At 36.9% G+C, this 16025-nt stretch overlaps 1 protein-coding gene and 2 long non-coding RNA genes across 8 annotated transcripts; 1 reads left to right on the forward strand and 2 right to left on the reverse strand.

The window, feature by feature from the left end:
• Nucleotides 1-428: 428 nt before the first annotated feature.
• Nucleotides 429-3457, reverse strand: LOC148698384 (uncharacterized). Of its 2 annotated transcripts, XR_015954785.1 has the most exons (4): nucleotides 3335-3457; nucleotides 2436-2498; nucleotides 2051-2152; nucleotides 429-567 (listed from the first exon to the last, which is right to left on the reverse strand). It is a non-coding gene; the product is annotated as an uncharacterized LOC148698384 (long non-coding RNA). The 2 variants fall into 2 exon arrangements; XR_015954783.1 differs by lacking the exon at nucleotides 3335-3457 and having other exon boundaries at nucleotides 2436-2568.
• Nucleotides 3164-5526, forward strand: LOC148698385 (uncharacterized). The gene is made up of 2 exons (XR_015954787.1): nucleotides 3164-3476; nucleotides 3744-5526. It is a non-coding gene; the product is annotated as an uncharacterized LOC148698385 (long non-coding RNA).
• Nucleotides 5472-15030, reverse strand: LOC137746797 (uncharacterized). 5 transcript variants are annotated; one of them, XM_068486803.2, is made up of 16 exons: nucleotides 14824-15030; nucleotides 13596-14168; nucleotides 13112-13349; nucleotides 12314-12585; nucleotides 11575-11745; nucleotides 10680-11462; nucleotides 10449-10543; nucleotides 9869-9931; nucleotides 9659-9747; nucleotides 9486-9551; nucleotides 8064-8696; nucleotides 7766-7840; nucleotides 7502-7572; nucleotides 7317-7374; nucleotides 6856-7111; nucleotides 5472-6395 (listed from the first exon to the last, which is right to left on the reverse strand). In XM_068486803.2, the coding sequence occupies exons 2-16, from the start codon at nucleotides 14015-14017 to the stop codon at nucleotides 5722-5724; spliced, it is 3966 nt and encodes a 1321-aa protein (XP_068342904.2). In that variant the 5' UTR covers nucleotides 14018-14168; nucleotides 14824-15030; the 3' UTR covers nucleotides 5472-5721. The 5 variants fall into 5 exon arrangements, with proteins under 5 accessions (XP_068342904.2, XP_068342906.2, XP_088538673.1 ...); XM_068486805.2 differs by having other exon boundaries at nucleotides 13112-13343; nucleotides 14824-14961; XM_088682547.1 differs by having other exon boundaries at nucleotides 13112-13343; nucleotides 13596-14071; nucleotides 14824-14952.
• Nucleotides 15031-16025: the final 995 nt, after the last annotated feature.

Below are 16025 nucleotides of genomic sequence, written 5' to 3' on the forward strand. Positions count from 1 at the left end.
CGATTTTCAGATTGGGGTTGGGTTCTAAACCAAGCCCCGCAGGCCAAGATATGCTTGCCCTCGGTGTGCTGCCTGGTGTGGCATCTCACTACACATTCACTTTTTGCTATCCACATCAACGAAAAATAGCAAATTGGCCAAGCAACAATGTATGTCTGCTACCATTTTTCTTCCAAATACTAGAAATTGGGGAAAGCGAAAAGCTTTTTGCTCAAACTATTTCCCTACAGAAAAATATTCACCTGGAAAATATTAAGGATACAAACGAAAGCCTAATATTATGCTCTTCGGCTTAACTCCCCAAACATGGAAGCACTTGCGCTGGAGGCTCCAAACTTTACAACAGGAAAAACAAAATTAAATGGATAGTCTACTGATTTTATAGGCGACTACTAAAGGCAGCGTCTTTGAGTGCAACGTGAAACAATCTTGGTGTCACAGAGCTACCGAAAACAACACCACAACATGACCATTCTCCTAGACAACGATCTGAGATATGGGCTACCCAATCTTGTTTTCAAGCAAATCGGCAACAGCTTCAATCCAAAATTCTTCCGCGCATAATACCTGATAGGATTTTTACCACAAGCAAATAGGGTTAAAATCACTGAAAATATTTGCAAGAATACAAGGTAATTGTAGCATAATTGCTCATGCAAGGTCATTGTCCACAAAGAATGTTTGATTAATTCATAATTAAATCAACTCTTAATTAACTATTGAAACAGATTTTTATCAAAGATTTGAGATTTTTGAGTTTGAAAATGTTGAATTAACAATTAGAGAACCTCGAAGTTAGAAAATAAAGGCAGCAAACATAAAAACGTTTTTTAATTAAAACAATTTAGGGAAAGACTAGGGTTAAGCCGTCACCGTTACAATCCTATGCAATTCTATCAATTACTTATAAATTTCCACATCCATGCTTTGAAGGTTAGGTTTTCCTAACGCATATTTTCCTTGTGATGTTCAAGCGAAAACGTATATCTAACATGCAATCCATCTGTGATGTTCAGATTAAATATAAACATGCAAGACTCATTAAACTTCGTGAGAACCCTTTGAAAAACCATGCAACCCTTAAGAGCGTGATGTTCGCCTTAAGTGAACTTACAATTTCTAATCACAAGAAGCCCTCCTCAATTTCAGGGTGATGTTCCAACAGAAATTGCATCAAATAACTTGTCTAAATACCCTAATGGTGATCAATCATTAAAATATATAGATAGATTTAATCGTGATGATTAATAATTCAAAGCAAACATGCATCCATTCATAAGTAAATTAATAAAATTACATATTCATGCTACAGTTCATGGCCTAACCCTAACAAATGAATTAGTTACGCATATTCATAATAAAAATCAAAGGAAATATCATTCAAATGAGTCAAAGGAATGAAAACACCTTAAATTAGAAAATATCCACGAACCCTAGCAATCCTCCTTTGTCTCCCTTTTTTTTTCCCTATTTAAGAACGGCCAAGCAATCTCCTTGCTGAGCCCCCTTCACAAACCCTAAAACATAGGTCTCTTATTCCAACTAGGAAAGTAAATAATAAAAATAAAATACTTAGAAAATAAAATCCTAATTAAACTAGGAAAACTGCAAGGGAACTGTCCAGCCACGTTTTAGCCTCAGAAATCCTCCAAATCCAGCCCATAATAGCTTGTTTTAAAGATCGGGACGTTCTGAACACATCTCCAGAAGGCCACAAACCCATCTGAGGTCATCTTGGACTTCAAAAATGCAATTCAAGCCCAAAACGTCACTATTCCAGCACTGCACATTGCTCATTTATTTTATCGCCAGAAAATAACCGCTTGGTAGAAAATTCTGATATTTTGATACGATCAAGCCAAGCGACTCACGAACATCCTCCAACTAGAATTACTCCAAAATTCGTCCATTTAATTATGTTTTTCTCCAGAGGAAGTCGAAAGTCCTAAATTAGAAATACAATTCAAAGTATCAAAATTCTTTCAAAATATTAACCAAAATATACCAAGAATAGGGTTAAATATATACTATAAAATCTGCTCATCAATACCATTGAAGCAAGGTTGAGGCACGAGGACAATTGCGGTAACAAAATAACACTGCAGGCTTTGTTCATCGTTATTTTCTGTTGTCATTCAGCAGCTGGACATTCCTACAGTTTCAATTAGAGAACTCAAAATGATAATTAAACAGATGATAAATATTGAAGAGCATAGCAATGAAACAAAACTGCTCCTATGTGCCATTCAATATGCAGCTCCTTTGTTTCTAATTCGTTCATTGCTGGTTTTGCAAACTTCACACCAAAATTAAGATTCAGCAAGACATCTAAAAAGCATGGACTTCCTGAAGTCCAAAATTGAGATTCAGCAAGGTAATACTTTGACGTGCATTCTCGGAACTTTGTCAGCCAAAGATCAAAAGGCAAATCACACCTCCTTTGTTGATGTACTACCGAGATTGAACACATGCCACCACAAACTTCCAGTTGCGAGCAACTGCATACATAAAAATACACACACAACATTTACAAGAGATCTTCATGACAAATACAAGTTTAACCTTCCAACTGGATATTTTTCTGCCTTGTTTAAATATTAATTGGTCAGTGTCTTAACATTCTAGAGTGTGTTACGCATAATCCTTAAAACTACTTAAAACGTAAATCCTACACGGTTACACCCTAAACTCTGTCTGAATATCAGAGCTCTCGTACATCAATCATGACACTGTTCACCGTAGCACAAAGCAACTGGGGCTGGAAAGTAGAGTGTGTTACACCAGTTATTAAGTTTTTGTGGGATTTGTTCTATGCTCAAACAATATTGAATTTACTGCTCAACCCATTCACATAATTTTTTAACACCCACACAACCATATGACGAAGGTTACGTTTCTAGTTTAATGATACTAATTCTAGTACCGCGTATATGAAGTAAACATTGGGTATGATAGAGAATTAAATTCAAAGGTTGAATCAGCAGAACACCACTCTTATACAAGGTACACTATCAATTGATCTGGTAAAATTATATATAGTAACCCACTGATTCCTCAGCAAAAGAGAGTCCTGTGTACTGCTCAATCATATACAAACTGTTTTTTTTTCCTTTCTAAACCTTGTTAATAATATCCTAATCGTTCTTAATATCGTTACCCATTCCATCTATACCGTTCAACCTATATACGATTATGAACACAGTTTATCCAATGATAATTGAAATGGCTAAACTCTTTCATCATTGTTCAAAATCCAACAGATCCACATTTATAATTTCCTGATTGTATCACATTCATCCAAATTAATAATTAATACATTGACAAGAAAACATACCTTAGACATGTGACCCCATTCCTTTCCTCATTCCACCAAAGAAAAGAGAAGAGCAACGGGGAAGGATAGGGAGACACTACATTGGCCTCCATTTTTTGTACACCACTCCGGCTGAATTGTCAAACTGAATCAACTCAAAATTGTAACATACTAGTGTAAATGTGTTGAAATTGGATTCACAGGGATGAAAAAGAATCTGAAGGGTAAGTGTAGGGCTGGTTAAGTGTAATCCAGCCTCTGTAAACATGCATAAGTAAATACCGGTTCAAATTAAAGGGAGGAATGACAAAAATATTTAAGAAAGGAAAGAAAGATCATAGAAACCATGAAAACAAAAAGCCACAATGTTTCGTGAGAATGTAATACACGCAAGAACAGTGGTTTCTCGCTGCTTCTGGATTTCAAACAGATTCAAACCTATTAGTATTTGAAATAAATTAACAATCCATTAGGGAGGTAAAGAGAAACATTCCTCAAGAAATGACCAATCAGTACCATCAACGACTACTAATTAACAGAGCCAGAGGCTCCATCCCCTAAAAATATATGCAAAATAGGACAAGATTTAGGGCAAGGATAACTAATGATAAAACAACAGAGCCAGATGCTAGGGCAATGACAATCATCTTACAGTAAAAAATAACAAGCTGGGACAGTGGACAAGCTATATTCAGGACATGCATCTCTCAGAATCCAACCTGCAACAACGTACAAGAAGAGAAATTCAAGTAAAGCAACCACCACAATCCAATGAAATACATGAAAAGATACGACCAACTTGAAGCAGATGTTTGCAGATCCATCAAGTTTTTCAACAGAAAGAAATAGTCACGAAATTATATCATTGGGACCGCATTACCTACAAATGAAGAGGTCCTGAGACTGTAATAGCTCCTGAAACAGAAACATACCTACATATGCAGAGGTCGGGCTGTAAAAGCTCCTGAAACAGAAAACAAACCAGAAAACCTCTCCGTTTTCTAGTAGCAAAACATTTCCGAGCAACTGTAAATCCCAAAAGCCTAAGCTGTTAGGATATCAGCCCCTCAACAACTTGACAACAGAACACAATACTCCCTATCATGTGTAGGCACAGTCCCACTCTAGTTAACAAAATAGGGCCTATCCAAGAACAAGGTTACAAGGGTCACCAGAGTACAAATACCAACCAGATGATAAATAGGGGGTTACCTACGATTGGTAATGGCATACCCAGAAGAGGGTAGGGGGGACAAGGTTATGCGCTGGGTGGTACAGCACACTACATTATCATTATCATGCCAAATAACAGTTGATTACAAAATCCAAATTATGTTAGAACTCAGGATATCATGTTAAGTCATAGTTGATCCCAAAAGCTGATTTTGGTAGAACTCAGGATAAATCTCAAGTAATTGTAGCTGTCATAGGATATGAAAGAAAATAGCCTACCTTAATAAATCCTGTTTCCGTGCCTCAAACTTCAATGATAAAGGGACATAAAAAGGTATTAAAAAAAAGAATGAACACATGTGTGGGCTTGTCATGGTAAAGCATCAAAACAATCCAGAAAGATTTATTTGGTTAAGAGTGAATTAAATTTTTTAATGAGCCTATCTCTTTGTTAGGTCAAAACAGGTCGTCTTAGGAAAGAGTAAAAAATTTACCTACTATAACAAATACTACTAAGATCTTCCAGGCATTCACTTCATTTATGTGGAGACCTGTATTGACCAAAAAAATAATCAGGAGTCCATAGTAAATTTTAAGGCATACCCTGGTGCCTGAACTGAGCAACGAGGCAAATGATCTCTTTCAGTCAGATAAGTCCTTAATGCCCGAAATAAGAATGTACCTGTTAACAAGATTCCACTTGATTTCCCAAGAAAAGCAATAATAGTGATGAATCCACTAACAATTCTTAGTGTAATCAAATGCAATTTAACTTTAAAAGAACAGTAAATGAATAATCCACCATCACTGTCAAATATAGCATACTCATTAGTGCACATATATAGAATAACAGCCACAAATAGTATATTGGAAGGAAAGTAATTATCAGTTAGCACTGGCACCCAGATTGGAGTTAGCACTTAAATTTATTTGCCATGGAAAAGAAGTCAGCAATGCTAGAGAAAAGAAAAATAACAGAGGCAAATTATGCTCAAAAGAAAACTGTTATTTGTCATGACAAGAGAATTTATCTGCATTACATAAACAGTTGAGATTTGTTTTTGTTTTCCTATTTTAAACTTCTTCAGACGAGTATACAAAAAAATGGCCATAATTACATGTGCTTGTTTGCCAGAGCCATAACTTATATTGGCAGGTTTCCCTCTGACAATAGCACCATCAATCTTGTCTAAAAGGTCAAGTAATCCAAGGAAATATACAGTATACTGTCGTCCTCACAGAAGCATATTCAAATCTGAGAGGTCGTCCATAGGAATGTCAAGCCCTTCCGCATCATGGTCTTGCAAACCGTCATCATCAAAGTTAAACCAAGTACTCAGATCTTGGTTGCCACCAAGTTCATTGGCTACTCCTAGTTCTATCGAGTCTAATTCATTCAGATGCAAGTTTGCAAAATCCATTTGTTTCTTGGTCTCTGTAGGACCCTGAGGAATGTCATTATAACGTGCAGGCTCAACCTCTCGTTTACTGTTATTATTGTTGCCAACAAGTTCAACAAATCCAGCTGAAGGGGCATTATTAATCAACCCATTTCCTGAAGTTGATAGCTGAGCGGTCTTCTGTTTGGGCTTTGTTTTGGTTTTACGGTCACCCTTATTGTTACCCAATGATTGACGGCCAGCTTTGGTGACAGAATTCCTGGCTGATGTATCTTTGTCCCTTTCTCTCTCACTTCTTTTTCCCTTTGCTTGGGCCAACACAGTACCAAGATTTGATGCAGCTTTCAAGGAGGGGCTGCCAACATCATCAAGCAGAACTTCCTTCTTTTTTCCTCTGTACAATATTGGTCCTGTTTTAGTAACCTGCTCAGAGGGATGGGTAAGACTTCCAGAAATACCATAACCCCTGCCATACTTATTATGATGATCATCCGTCCAATTGGAAGAACCTGTAAAAAGAAAAGAGTGAAGGCATTTACAAAAAACAGGTCACTGAGATTAAGTTTCTGCAAGAAAGATATCTATAAATAAAGGGTGCTGTTATTGGCACTCCAAAATAGTGCACTCCTCCCCATACAGATTTCCTTTGTACATTTATAAATTTGGAGGGCCTTTTTGGAGTGCTGACAACAGCTCCCATAAGTAAATCAGAGGTGTTTGGACAAAAGTCCAAATCATGGGAGAGAAATAAAATTGTGTATTGGTTTTGTCTGATATATATGGCCTCTAACTATAGAACTGCTTTCAATATCTTGCAAAACATGCAAACTGTGGCACATAAATTTCTAAACATATACAAACCCAAAAAATAAAAATAAAAAATAAATAAAAATAAAAAATAAAAAAAAGTATGCTAAACCAACAAATACTCCTCAAAAGCAAAGCGTTTAAATACTTAAAAGTACTAACCTGAAACCCCAGTTTCTTGTTGAGAGTTTTGATTTTCAAGTGGTGAACTTAAGCCGTTGCATTTCATGGTTTCTTCGTTGCCACCAGGAAGTGATGCAGCGAAAATGACATCTCGAAGTACAGGCTCATTAAAACAACTTTTTCCGGTTTCTTTATATTTTTGGCATCTAGCAAGAGTCCTCTTCATAAAAGCAATGGCAACTTGCTTTGAAACCTTAGCAATCCGATATTTTGAAGCAATACTTCCTCGAGTGGCCTAAGAAACAAGAAATGAGACCTTTTTATGGTCTAAAGTAATACTTCATAATTCACATGCTACAGCTATAATTCAGCAGAATGTGGGTACATGCTACAGTTAAAGAACATCATTATTTGTGCACTTTAATCAAGATGTAAGTAATTGATGCTTGGTACACGCAAGTTTGAATCCCATCCCAATAAGCAAATTGAAAAAAAAGTACCAGAAGCTTTCTGTAAGCCAACTCAACAAGCTTGTCCATAGCAACCTGCTCCCGGCGCCTGCAATTTAGCCACATGATTAAAACTTCTACAGAATCAATGAATCAGTTCTTGTGTTGATTTTCGTACAATAAAATATATTATACTACAAATTTCTAGAAAACATCTAAAGTATTAAATATCACACCGTCTTTCGATGTCCATGCCTTCTTCAATTGCTGCAACAAATTTGTTTAACTGTATCTTCTTCCCATCAACCTACAAAGTCAGAAGAATCAGAATAAAATTTATGTTAGTAAACTATGAGATAACATAGGAAAAATGAAGACATAACTCGGAATGGACCACTTGCAAGACAAAAATGGGCAATCATATGAATGAGGAGAAAGTTCGGTTTAAAAATGTGAAAACGCGGTTGTGTTCATAAGAGGTGATATCTAAGAGCCATAACCTGTTGGTGAAGTAGCTTCTGTAGTCCAAGAATATCTGTATCAATTGCTTCATCCTCTCCATCTGCTAGATCAGGCTGAGACAAGGCAAACAGTAAGTAGCTAAATTATTGTAGGAAAGGGATTGAAAAAGGCAACAGAATTCAAAGTATTTCCCCAATCCTAATTCAGCACTGGATGACATGCAAATTTCCAGCAGAAAAAGGACTGACCCTGACAAACCCAGTAATGTGAAAAGACACTTTACGGTCATGGAGCTGAAAACGTATACATCATCACTTGCATAGGGTAAGCCCTTACCACTATTTCTTGATACAGGCCAACACTATGTAGCTCCAACAAGAGTCTGTCCTCCAGAGGCATCTGCTCATACGGGCAATCAGAGGAAGAATTTCTTGGAGAGTTTATACCCACATGTAGTAACCCATCTGCACCATTTTCAGAAAACACAGGGAACATCCCACTCTCTGAATGCAATACTCCAAAATCTACTTTTGAATAATCATTACTGTATAATTGATTACAGATTCCTGTGGCATTCATGAAGTCACTATCCCCATTGTAAGGGTAACTGTCAATGGAACATTGATTGAGAGTGTGCAAACCCAAATCTGTATTATTTGCAAACTGGATCCCGATCCTGTTCCTTGGCTCAACATTAATAGAGGCACATGTAGCACTAGGAGAATTGTCCCCATTATATTGTAAAGACATAGTTCTCCAGTGAATGTCTTTTTCAAATTCTTCTATGTCATCTTCCATGATTAGAGCCGATAATACTCTTTGGTACATTGGAGGCACTTTCTTCATTCCTTCTGAGTCTAATTGTCCACAAGATATTTCTCCTTTTTGAATTTGGTCTTGCATGTTGCACTCGTATGGTCCAGAAATAAGAGTCTTGGACACAAAGTTCTCTTCATGCACAATATCACCCTGGGAAACAACATAACTTCATAATTAACATCACAGTTTGTATCCTACTCAGCAGGATATTTGTCCTCCTCTGAAACAAGTAATAGTAAAGTAGAAACTAAGCGAAGCTGGATAGAATAATTTAACATCCTACACAGAATAACCCCATTCATAATGTCTTCTTTTTCATTCTTGCCCTTTATTGGTGTGTGTCCTTCGCAAGAAAATCATCAATTTCAAAAATTAAACCACTTGCGCAACCACCCTTTTTGTAACATTAACTTAAAAGGACAGTGTTTGCAGAGTTTGCACAAGCATAGAAGGAAAATGCGTTGCTGAACATTTGAAAATCTTAATGAATGCCTAAAAACTGAAGCTTAAATAGATGTCTGAGGTGGCACACTTTAGGATGAGATACAAAATACAAGTCTCAGGCCTGGTTTGGTACTGAGGTGATTCTGAAAAAAGCTTGGTATCAAAAAAAGCTGGGAGCTGTTTTTATGTTTGGTAAACATTCAGCTTCAGCTTTTTTTCATAGTTTTGGGTGAAAAAAAAGCCAAAAACAAGAAGCTGCAAAACCCAGCTCTGAAAAACCGGCTTTTTTCACTTCTGTTTTACATAAAAGTTTACCAAACACTATAATACTGTTTTTTTTTTTTTTTTCAAAAGCACTTTTACAAAAAAGTTTACTAATCACATAAAATATGACACTGGATGGAAAATAACCAAGATTTAATATAAAGAAAGATGGCAGAGATAGAAATCAGATATCAAAAGCCTCTGTCAATGAAAGTATATGCTAGACATTACCGAAACATTATTGGCATTGCCTAACATCAGAGACATGCATTCATCATTCTCCTCCACAGATATGAGCTGAATTGAGCAAACATAAAAATAGGGAAAGTATTAGTCAGGGACCAAAGCAACCTAATAAAAGAAATTTTCTTGAGAGAGATGTAGTGATAAATTCTAGCTCATACCTGCTCCTTGAAGTAGGATACCACCTCTAAACTGACAGGACCGAAAATTGGTTCCATTTTCTTCCAAAATGAACTAGAACAGGCCAAATCTGCAAAAACAACTAAGCAATACCATTATGAAAATGTATAGGAAAAAAACATAGTTATAATGCACATTTAAATGTATAATAAATGTACACACATAATTATAGATTAGTCTCAGAAACATACCGTTGGCATTACAGGCAAAATTTGCAGCTTTCAGAAGTTCTTCATGGTCATCATCTGGCTCACCTGAAACATCATAAGCAACCGCATATCATTGCAGCCCTTAAGTTTCAAAGAGCCAAAGCACTATGTGCAGTACATATATTATAATTTATTTTTGTGTAGGAAAAAATCCAAAGAAAATAGTATAGCTCTCTAAAGAAGTTCGAAATCATATAATGATAAAGATGATTCTTCTCATTCATGGAGTGTACGGACATGCAATCCAAATGAAAGGTAAAACTTCGACAGATGGCACAATATACAGAAGGAAGCTGCTATTGGCACTAAAAAAAGATCATCCTGCACTCCTCCCTGGTGATATAAATAAGAGATGGAGGAGTGCAGAATGACTATTTAGTGCTACTAAAAATTCCCTATACAGAAATGTAATTAGCCAAGTATCCAAACCCTAATAATGTTTGATCCCTGAGAAAATTAAAAGAATAATTTATCTATTAATAACCTTTTGGTACTGGTACAACAAGAAATAGTAAAGAGGCCTAGTCAAAATATACCAATAAATAAAATGCTGGTACTCTACCTGCACAATCAGGGGAACCATTGGTAGATATATGGCCCGGAAAAGCAAATGCCTTCCTATCTGACAATTTCTTCAGAGGAGGACGCCCTGACTTACTGAAATAAGAAAAAAATACAAAGCTTAAACATAATACTGTCGAGGTTTGCTTTAACAGGAAAATGCTAAAGTGAGAAAATATAGAACATATGATTCTGAAAGAAAATATTAATGAATAAATAAATTAGTTATCACCTTCCATTCTTATCGGAACCAGGCCTCATACTTTTGAATGGCTTTGCCGAGGCTGGAGTCTCCAATTTTTCCCTTGTAGTTACAGTTGTAGCCCTACAAACTAATGATCCCCTTCCACTCCTTCCCTGTCTCCGAACACCAACTCCAGTTTCCTCTTTATTGAGCAATTTATTCTTCTTTGTAGGCATTATTGAAGAACCAGTATTCTGAACATCATTCACAGCTTTCTCATCTACTTCACTGCAACCTGGTCCTTTCTCTTTCAATCTACTTTCACGATTTTCACCAGCACCAGATTCTTCACTTTCAGATACTCTGGCAGGAGATGAAACTATTTCCTGTTTAATTTTAATTTGCTTGGCGCCAATCACAACACTCTTCTGAAGCAGCCCATTGGTCCCAAAAGAATTTAATCTACCACCCACATCAGAAGGGGAACAGCTTTCTGAGGGCATCTGCACTTCATCATGGTTTGACACAGGCGACACTAGATTTGATCTTCTGGTTCGAGACATTTTCTGTGGTCTCTGACCAACCCATTGAGCCATGGGGGAAGAGGTTGATCCTGTGGGCATAGGACGTTTGCGATTGGTAGCCCCACTCACTGAATGATTTTTTGGTACACTTGGAGGTTGTTCCCATCCCTCAGGTGTTCCAGATGTGCGAGGAAGACTAGGAGATGAGGTGCATGCAGTTACAGGGCCATTTCTTGGCGCCCTTGAAGCCTTTCCTTTTGTCACTGAATCAGGATTGAGTGTTTGACTATCATCACGAACGTTTAATCTGAACAGAGTGGTCACCAGATCAGACATAAAAATATTTAGTAATAACCAGTTAAAGAAACCTTCAATGCAGCAACAAGAAACTCTTTCACAAGCATAGTATGAGCACATACTTATTGTTTCCCTTTAGTACAAGTCGCTCCTTAGTCAACCCAGACGTTAAATCCCTTGAAAGCGAGACCTTGTCCAACTCATTCTTGAGCATAATACGACCATTTGTATTGGAAGGCAAGGAATTAGCATCTAACTTATTAATGCCATTACCACCAGTAAATGACCCTGATCTGCAAGAGTGCAGAAATTTCTCGTTTTATTTAATAGCTAATAGCAAACAAGCCTAATAAGGAAGCAAAACCAGTACAAGGATTACTGCATGAAACAAGACAATTTCAAAAGAAAACCACAACTATACGACCCTGAATACTGAATGATCAAATCTCTACTTCCCTAAGAAGAGAATAAAATGTTTCAAAAACAATTCATACACTATAGCTTTGTTAGAATAACAAACACAACACATTATTTCACTCAACCCTTGGGACTTTACACGTTGATGGGAATGTCCAGAATATGACAAAATTAAAAAAATGGCAATCCAAGTGGTGCCTACTTTTTTTCTATTCGATTTTACACTTTACATGTAAAAAGAGGGATTTTAAAGAACAACAAGAACATCTAATAAGTTGTGTAGCATCAAATCATTCAAATATGATACAACTACAGCATGTCATCACAACACCCAACTATGCTGCCAGTATATATGATAAATATACCTCTAATACAAACATTGTGAGTATATAATTTCTTGGTTCTCTAAAGTGGTGGTGGATGTTTGTTAACATATAAAGTCACCTGAAACTTTGGGCATCACAGGCTTGGGGACAAGGCTCCTCATTAGGTTTATGATGCAAGGTTCGCTTTAGCTCTGCATCACCATCCATGGACCTGCTAAATACTGTGCCTACAGAACGCTTCCTTTTCATTTTCTTATCCCATACTTCCCCTCCAGCAGGTAGTCTGCGAATCTTTTCCTCAATGAGATCAGAGCCTTCACCTCTAAGCATATCCCTATCTTTTCCCATGACCACAGGCTGCCTTGTCAGCACATTATTTCTGCTTTCAGCCTAAAAAGATAAAGTTAACCCAAATGTACATGTTATGAAAACAAGATTCAAAATTAAGTAACAAATGTAAATAGCCATGAAACCCTAAGAATCTCAAACAAGTTAGAGATTTGTGGGGAGGATAAAGACTTTCAAGCTGAAACCTGAAAAATTTATAGTCAATGTATTCAGACTTCCAGCTCAGGATAATGTTAAACCTGAAAGGGTGGTACTACTTTCTATCAGAAACAATTAGTACTATTTCAACACCAGTTAAATTTTTTTACATTCTTCATTTCTAGTGACCTTTTGTTGTTTCAAATTCCCATGCCTATGTTATGGGTTCAAGCCTTTTCTTTAATTTGATTTTCTCTTCCCAGGCTGTATCTTCCTTTATTTTCTGTAAACCTTACATTTCTTAATAATTTAAGAAAGTGAAAACTGGAAGACTAATTCCACTAATGTATGTTTGCCACTGTTTATAGCATTAGATGTTAATATATAGCAATTAACTTCAAACCCCAAGGTAAACTCTCTGAATACATACCCTTATTTCTGTGACCGATGAGCGAACTCGCCTATTCATCACAACCGACTTATTCCTGTCCTCCAGCCTTTGATTCATAGGATCTGAAGAGTTTCTCGAAGCTCCCACCTTCAGCAAGTTTGATCCACCTGATCTTTCATTTGTTATAAACTCACTCCTTTGTTGCTTCTTTAAGTTTAAAGCTTCACAATACCTGTTCAATTTGTCTATGGATTCATCCAACCTTTTCGCTCTAAGCCTGACCAAAAATTGTCTTAACATCAGCAGAGAGAATACTTCTTGAGACATCCCAAGGCTTACCCACTTTCAACAAGGTCGATACTACATAACCTTGAATTAGAGGTGCAACGTTCAACTATATTTATTAGCGAGATAAAGATTAACTTTTTAACTTCGTAAAAAGGACATCAACACTAGAGAGGATCTCGAGCCACAAATAAACAGATTCAAGGATATATGGAAACTTCAAAGTTATTTAAATTACCTGGCCTGGTTTGAGGCCTCTAGCACACTGGCTTTGAACCATTTTAGGTCCTCTGTAGCCACAGGAGTGTGGGGCTTCAAATTAGCTGCTCCACATGGATTGTCTTCTGCACTGCCCCCAAAAGGTAATCCCAGAACCCTCCTTAGCTCACCTAAGGGAGTAAACTTCAGATCCCCCATTGTAATAGGATCTAACAGTAAACACTGAGGTAGTGGAGGCAAATTTCCTGCCGAAGTACCATTGCCCCTTGGAGTACTAGCACCAGAACTAAGCATCCGACTCTCACCACCCTCACGGAAGCTTCCAGACCTATCGAAACTGGAACCAGGGTAATTTCCCCTCAGCCGATTTGGATGGCCCCCAGCAAAGGCCAAGTCCTCTGGACTGGCTGAACTCATCTCAAATCTCGCACCTCCCGCCATTACTCAGGCCCAAGGGAACAGGCTCATATCAACAAATACTTTCTTCCTATAAAACTAGTTCTCAAGAAACAATTTCAAATGCAGTGATCTACAAGTACTGGACAAATCATATCCATAAATAAATGGCCATTCTGAATTTATCTGACCACATCTACAATACCCATTCAGCTTAAATTAGTACAAAACCAAATACAAACTCTGTTCTTTACATATACACAGAAAAAAATCTACACATTAAAGTCAAAGATAACAAGAATCATTGTCAGAAATAATACAGTGCCGTGTACAAGTCACCAATTGACATTCTTCCACCCCACAATGGCACACCAACCGGTTCCGATGTTAAACTTAGTGTAAGTTCACTTTCCAAAAACAGAATTGAGTTCAGATAATTCAAAACAGAGTTGACCAAAAAGCTACCTTTACTAAGTGTCCCATACAACTGGAAAAGATACTCAAGATTCCAAATTATACATCCACTAATTTCCCTAAATTCTTCTAACCAACCAATAAAAGCAACTCAGCAACTACAATTATTCATAAATTGCTCTTTTTTTTTTTTACAATTAAATCAACCATTTACCACTCTGTAAAGCACATAAACAGCTTAACTTCAAAATAATTCGGGAAACTGGACATATACCAAATTAAAAAAGATACCCAAATTACAATGCAAACCCTGGAATTAAGCTACTAAAAATTAGGGTTTTCGGAAATTGCACCAAATTGACCCTGAATTTCCCTCGCAAATACAAAATTCGGGGAAAGATAAGCTAGACGCAAAACGAAACACAAGAGAGACGTACCAGCATTGAGCGATCGAGGATGAAGAGATCGAATTGTAGGGTGACAAAGTACCCGTGAATTCTAGGGATTTTGGGGGTGGGGGGGTGGTTTGGGCGTTGAAGGCTTGGTGCTGTAGTCGTGGAGGTTCTCTGATAGAAAGAGGAATGGCTGTGGGTCCCACTCCAATTTAGCAGCTGACTTTTTGACTGCTGAGTCCAGCAGCCAGCAAGGGAGAGAGAGGGGACCGAGGGGATTAAATTTAAGAAAAACTAACTAAAAGGTTTTGAAAATATTAAGTTTTAATAAAAAGTTGTAGTTCTATTAAATTATGGATGTCATTGTGTATATCGTAATGCATTTAGGGATATCTTAGAATATTTTTTTTGTAGTTACTAATCCTATTAGAGTAAGAATTTAACCTTTCCTATTACTATAAATAAAGACACAATGGGATGATACAACGCACATCTCATAATTACATCTCTCTTTTGCCGATGGTTCTCTCCCTCTCTATTCCTAAATACAGTTTAGTCAATTAGGCCCACAACACATTATCAGCGCACTATTGCCAAAAGCTAAGGAAATGAAAGATCGTGGATGAGGCTTTCTTCTACAACATCAAAGGCTTTCAATTATTTTCTGCCAATCAGGTTCTTTTAACATAAATTAAGATATTTGAAACGACCTTGAAGCATAAAAACATTCCCGATAATGTATGAACCCTCTATATCTATATTTTCCTTTCAATTATATATATTGCATATGTGTTCATATATTTTGTCTATAAATATATTGGATAAATTGCATTTTACCCCATTAGGTTTAAGGTCGATTTTAATTCCTTACAACATCTTTAAAACATTTCAATTTCATACATTCGTTAAAAAATTTGTTAAGTTAACCATTAAGTGATGACGTGGCGAATAAGGGGTCCCCATTTGTGCTGACGTGACCGCCACATTTGTGCCACGTGGCTAAACACTTAATAAAATATTTAAAATATTTAAATAATTAATTTTAAAACAAGTTAAAAAAAAAATAAAACCCAAAACTAGATAGTCTTCCCCACCCCCTTCTCCCTACCCGAGCCCACCCCTTAATCACATTCCTTTCTCTAATCCTTAAACCCAAAAACCATTTCATCTTCCCAAATTCAAAGACACCTCTTCTCCCCACTCGAGCCCACCCCCAAATCCCCCCTCATGACATTCTCTCGCGCGCT

The sequence above is a fragment of the Pyrus communis genome, chromosome 2 (assembly GCF_041283825.1).
Source record: "Pyrus communis isolate YQ-2024b chromosome 2, ASM4128382v1, whole genome shotgun sequence".
NCBI classification, from domain to species: Eukaryota; Viridiplantae; Streptophyta; class Magnoliopsida; order Rosales; family Rosaceae; genus Pyrus; species Pyrus communis.